Here is a 6,000-nt window from a genome sequence, read left to right as displayed (position 1 = left end):
TTCATTCCTGCACTGTCACTGTTTAGTTTACTAGTATAGGCAGAAAATCTTTGGAAGTAAGCTATTTCTTACACAATTCGTGGTCAGTTTCTTATGGTGCCCACACTTTCTCATAACTAGAAAGTCAGGACAAGCCCAATTTTGAGTTTTGGAAAAATTTCTACTGATCAAAAGACAAACATAAAATCAAAAATTGAACAAAATGACAACAGGAAAAAATTAAATATTTGAACCATATATTTGGAACATGACTGAATTTTTAGTTCCAAATCTGTATTCTTTTCCTAGTCATTTTTGAGTAATTAAAAGCTATAGCCAAGAATAAGGATAATAACACTTGTGATTACATACCTGAGAATTCAGACTTTCATCAGCTATACTGAAATTTGTGCCACTTGAATGCTGTGCAAATTTAAGTTCCGTTGAGGAGAACTCCAATGGTGATTTAAGTACTGTTGGAAAAAAATAATTTGGGATGTTTATTCAGCATTATTTTGACAAATATTTCCTCAAAGTCCCTTTATAAAGTCATTGTTTCTGCACGTTTAGCAGAAATTTGCTCCCCTTGTTTTAAAGCTGTATTTTCTTTCTGTTGTCCCTGTATTTTATACACAATTACTGTAATTTCACTTTCTGTCTTCTTATGCCCTTTTAGTCACATTTAAATTATTTAAATTTTGTGTCTACCAGACTTATAGCATCTCTTCTTCATATAAAGACACTGTAAATAGAGCGCCACACGATCTTCCTATTGCAGATGAATGCATTTATATTTGTGATGGTCATCATTAGAGAAGACTTTAAAGATTTTTTAAAAAACAGCATTTCTCTTAATTTCATATAGCTGATACAAAGAAACTGTCACAAAGGATGAAGTTTAAAGTCAGGATTTAGAAAAACAAAGGTAAATGCTCCCACAATCTCATTTTGCTTCTTGATTAGATTAAACACTGGAAATAAACCTAGCAAGCATACAGTACCCCTTTATTAAAATCTGCAAGTTTGTTTCACACTCAGTGAGGAAATGTGTTGATCAATTCTTTTCTCCCCCTAAAACACCCAAGGGATTTCCTAATCACATATCTCACATCAGGTAAACAACAATACTGTCTGTATTTCTCTAAAGCACAAGCATATAAACTAGTACTGTTTTGAAGTAGGAACCGAATCTGCTGGCATGCTTCCACCAGTATGCAACTATGTCACTCATGAAGCCCTCACCTCTCACAGAAACTGCCTGTACAAGAAAAACACAGCACAACTGAAAGACTAGAAGGGAAAGGAAAGAAAATTATCTACCCCACAAAAAAGATTGTGAGATTGACTATTAAAAAAATTAAAAATCAGCTCACATTAAGTCATTACACTGGTAATATATCCTCTTCCTTTGTGTCTGGCTGAGGTAGGGCTTGTGTCTTTTCCATTTGACTTTTCTGGTTTGTTCTGGGTTTGTTTTTTTTTCCTCTTTCAGTATTTTCTTACATACTGATAAACAATTTCCAAGGGAAAAGTCTTACAAGTATTTAAGTAAGAGACCTGCTTTCCTTCCCAGGTGTTGAAACAGTCTACAAACCGTTTTTTTAAAAAAAAAAAAAAAAAAAAAAAAAAAAAAAAGGATCCCTGATGGATTGAAAACATATTGACTACACTGAAGTTAAAAGACTAGGTTATCTACTCCAAGATTATTGTGATTCTTTTCTCAGGGTGAACAATCCCAAGTACAAACATCGGATACAAGCTATTGATTTAAGTGCCAACTGCACTGTCCCATGCAGTCCGAATCCCAGTCAACCACAAGAACTGTCACGTGGAAAAAAACTATAAAAGTGGAAAATAAATGTGCCATAAAACACACAGCAGTGAGAATTAGGAATACTTGTCAGATCAAAACTTTGAACTTGCAAGATGCATCTTACCCACTTCTAGTTTTTAAAGTGGTAATCTGAAATGATGAATCAATAACAGACAATTCTTAAGTTGTTAGAATGTAATAAAATTATCAAGTTCTTTTTTAACAGTAAAAATAATTTGGCTAGTTGCCTGCATCTATACCATTATGTGAAATAGTGAGTGTTGAAGACATGTGTTTAGACTTCTCTCCCTCCTCCCAGCCCATCAAAATTCCCAGTAAGAATGTAATTCCAATACTGAAATTTAAATAGAAGCCATACTTTATTTTTTCAACTATTTCTTAGAACTGAAAGTATTACATATTCACTTTAATACTATGATTACTTGTTGCTGGACTATAATGTTAGTTTGAAAAATTGTATGTGGCAGAAGTACAAGTCTGCGATAAAATTTAGATAAGATTGCCATTTATTAGCGAGTCTTACTGATTGTATCGATTCATTATTCCACAACAAAACAGAAAAGGAAATAAATATTTTCTATTTTCTTCAGATTACATATATCACTTCTGCACTAGAAATTTGGTACTTTGATTCATTATTTTTTTACTTAGAGATGTGCTTTCTAATAATCTTATATACATATGTACATTTATCTTTTTTCTACATGTTCTTAAACTAAAAATATATTTAGAAATGTTTAATATGAATTTACTTCCATCACAAGATCTAAAGAAGGTCTCTCAGAAACCTTTAATATCTTAAAAGATTTCAAAAGTACAACTGAAATTAAAGACCTACAGAGAAAAAAAAAATAAAAAGGGAAAAAAACCCCAAACATACATAAAACCTAATAAATTGGAGAATTCGAGCTGCTTTTACCCCACTTTATGCATTTAATTGGCCAAGCTTCCTTCAATGCTCCCAAGATGTTTAAACATTATACAAACTCAAGTGCTGAGTGTCTTCCTGGAATTAAGTTTCATCTCAAATAAACAGTGACTATGTATTAAAAACTGAGATGAGGAAAGACAGTGGATTCAGGTATTCACAATGTGTAGGTCTATGTGACTATAATGATCAGACTTGAGGAGACTAAAGAAAACCACAAAATATTTCTAAGAAAAGCAGGGAAGAATCATTTAAGGTATCAATTTTTCGCTGCAGGAGAGCAGCCTGTAACTTTGGCCATTAACAAGCTCTGACAGCCCAGAAGAGTGCAGTTCTACACATAAAAGCAAACAGAAGCAAATGGACTAAATTACTACCAGTTCTCTCAGATGAGATCAGGGCCAGTCAAAGGCATTTTAAAGGAGTTTTAAATATACCTAGAGCTCCTAGTTTTGAAAGGGTAAGACTAGAAAAAAAAGACAGACTATGAATGAGATACTACTTTTCTACAATTTTCAGAGGAACTGCTGTAAATACTGGGGTCTGCATGATAAGGTCTAGAAATACTAATGAATGAATAGAAATAATGATGAATTTTGGTAAACTAATAAGTCAAATGGCTATATATAAAAAAAAAATTCCCAGCATTCCATAATTATGTATAGAAAGTTCAGGTTTTGACATATATAAAAATATAAATCAAAATTTGAAAATTTCACAAGTTTCCAAGAAATTTAGAAGTTGCACAATTATCAATCAAATTTCAGGTTAGTAGAAATTATCTGCTGTTAGAATACAATAGTTTACCCACCAACTGCTTTAACTCTACACAATGGAACAGCCATAGTTATTGCCTGTGGCCGAGGAACGACGATGTGCTGTACAGACCCAACAGAAGTTGCAGATACAGGGCTTGGCTGTGTCAATTCGAAGGCAGCCCGAGGAGTATTAACTGGAAGAGTGAAGTCATATGCTGCCACCTAAAGGACAAAAATATCACTGTGGTCACTTTCCCAAAGAAACTGTAGGTACTTCTTGAACCATGAGTGGTACTGCTATTTTAGAAGAATTACTGAAATTAACTTAGGACTTGATCGTGATATTAATAGGATGGTTGTATCAGCCCTTTAAGTAAGTAGTGGCCAGCCATTTTTTTCCCCCACTGAGGAAAAAACTGCATGCCCAAAAGCATCAGGATTATCAGCAGAGCTACAGACAAGGCTCCTGGTAAATCACTGTGTTGTGAACCTCTTCAACCACTCTGAGTGAAAAAACGTTGGAGCAGTGGCCCAAATGCATAAGCGCAGGCAAACAGGGAGGGAAACAAAGCTACATAAGTTCAGAAAGCCTGAGCTCGAGAGGCCAAATTTATTTCACAGCACTCTTTCAAGGAGGCATTTCTTGCCTCTTGCTCTGTCTTTCCAAGGATCAATACACTAGAGCAGTATGTTCTCCAGCCAAAAAAAAGTATGGATAACTGTGCCCTATAAAATCTGCATGCTGCTTAAAATTTGCAGTAAAATCTGCTATATAAAGAAGTTATGAATCATTTAAAAGCTTTCAAAAACTGCAGAAAGTAGTGCATCATGCTGCACTTTCACCTATGTGGTAGTAAGTAGAATATACAAATGACAGGAAAGAAAAAAAAATATTTTGTCCTAAGCCAGGACATGAGGCATATATCCATCTGTAACAGAACCAACACAGAGCTCAGATAATGAGAAGAAAGTACACAGCACTTACAGTGCTTGGAGTTCCAGCAGGGTTTGTAACACACAATTACAAACTCCTGGTGAGAGAGATGTGTGCTGAGCCTTGTGGAAGATTTTGTGCATTTGTGCTTAGCAAGAGGAGAGCACAGGATGAGGGTAAGTTTTTCTAGTGAGATCACTAGAATCATAGTCATAGAATCACAGAATCGTTTAGGTTGGAGAACACCTTTAAGACCATCAAGTCCAACCATTAACCTAACACTGCCATTGGTTTATATTGATACTTCAAATCTGATAATTATTAGATTTTATAATATAGAATTGTTTTTTCAAAATTAACATGGTGAACGCCATTGAAGATTTTTTAGTAACTAATGCTCGAGGTGTGTCATAAACAAAGATTGAGTAAAAGTCTCCTGATTTGATTTACATACCCTTCTATTTTTAGTATCTCAAGTCGCCCACATAAACTTCATCAAATTACATCTTCAAAATATGCTCTTGTGGCATAAAACCACATAATTAAAAATGAGACTGAAAAGGATCTTTTCTTCATAGTGTGATAAGTTCCCTTCACTTCAAAGCATGGGTGAAATACATGATTTCATGTCACTATCAACAGTGACTCCTTGCAGCTGTAGAGAAACAACTATCTTTTTTATAGTTGAAAGTAATGAGCATTGCATTTCAAGGCTGTGGAATCTGTCAAAAACATTTTTTAAAACTTTTTCCAGAACCATAAGAGAAGTGTGATAGAATAGAACTGAATAAATCATTATTTGGTAACCCTGACAGCTGTTAAAATACATATGCAAGAAAAACTGTAAAGTGAACCAATACCAGAGAGAGAGAGGGGGGAAGAAAATGTACAGGACTCTCCAGGTCAAGCATGTCATACAACAGTCACAATACAGACACAATCCACAGATTCTGTGACACTCCTCTGGCTGTACAAGAAGTTTGCTATATTTGGTATAGTGTACCCAGAACACATCTTCAGAAGAATAATATGCAAAATGCTGCATAAATAACCAACTTCTATCCCAAGCATTATGGGTCACTGTAGGGAGAACAAAGAGATGTCTGCACATCTCAGGTTCTGAGATTCCTCCCAGCCTTGGCAGCTCTCTACGGCCAGCAGGTACTTCCCAACATGGGCAATTCTAACACTTGAAACACCATGGCCAAGAATTGCAGTAAAAAAAGTGAGCTGGAAAATCCGCCCTTTCCTAGCATGTATGACATCTATAACAATATAATGACACTAAGTTTTTTAAAGTTTGGCAAGATTAAAATGTTTAGTCTATCACTACATCTTTGGCTATGCAGAACAGTACAGTCTAGCACTGCAATTCTTCTTCATCAATGCTGTTATCTTTAGTATATTTAGGTCTGACAACAAAAGGTGGAATCCCTTTATCCCTCTCCCAAAGCAACTGTTCAAAATTTGCTTTTCAGCCCCACTATCAGGAAAATCTGATTTAGTCTTACTATGCAATGAGGGGTTTATTTGCTAAGAACTGGCAAACAAAACCAAATATGTGCAA

General features: G+C 34.9%; 1 protein-coding gene across 1 annotated transcript in view; it reads right to left on the bottom strand.

The window, feature by feature from the left end:
* The window catches only part of CFAP47 (cilia and flagella associated protein 47), a 401,308-nt gene that overhangs the window by 294,179 nt on the left and 101,129 nt on the right, over positions 1-6,000 (bottom strand). The window contains exons 23-24 of the mRNA XM_035901932.1: positions 3,553-3,721; positions 352-452 (exon numbers count right to left, since the gene is read on the bottom strand). Of these exons, the coding sequence (XP_035757825.1) occupies positions 352-452; positions 3,553-3,721 (270 nt within the window). The remainder of the gene's footprint in view (positions 1-351; positions 453-3,552; positions 3,722-6,000) is intronic.

The sequence above is a fragment of the Egretta garzetta genome, unplaced genomic scaffold (genome assembly GCF_000687185.1).
Source record: "Egretta garzetta isolate BGI_Z169 unplaced genomic scaffold, ASM68718v1 scaffold70, whole genome shotgun sequence".
Taxonomy (NCBI): domain Eukaryota; kingdom Metazoa; phylum Chordata; class Aves; order Pelecaniformes; family Ardeidae; genus Egretta; species Egretta garzetta.
Note: the sequence above shows the minus strand (reverse complement) of the source record. Positions and strands in the feature narration are given on the sequence as shown.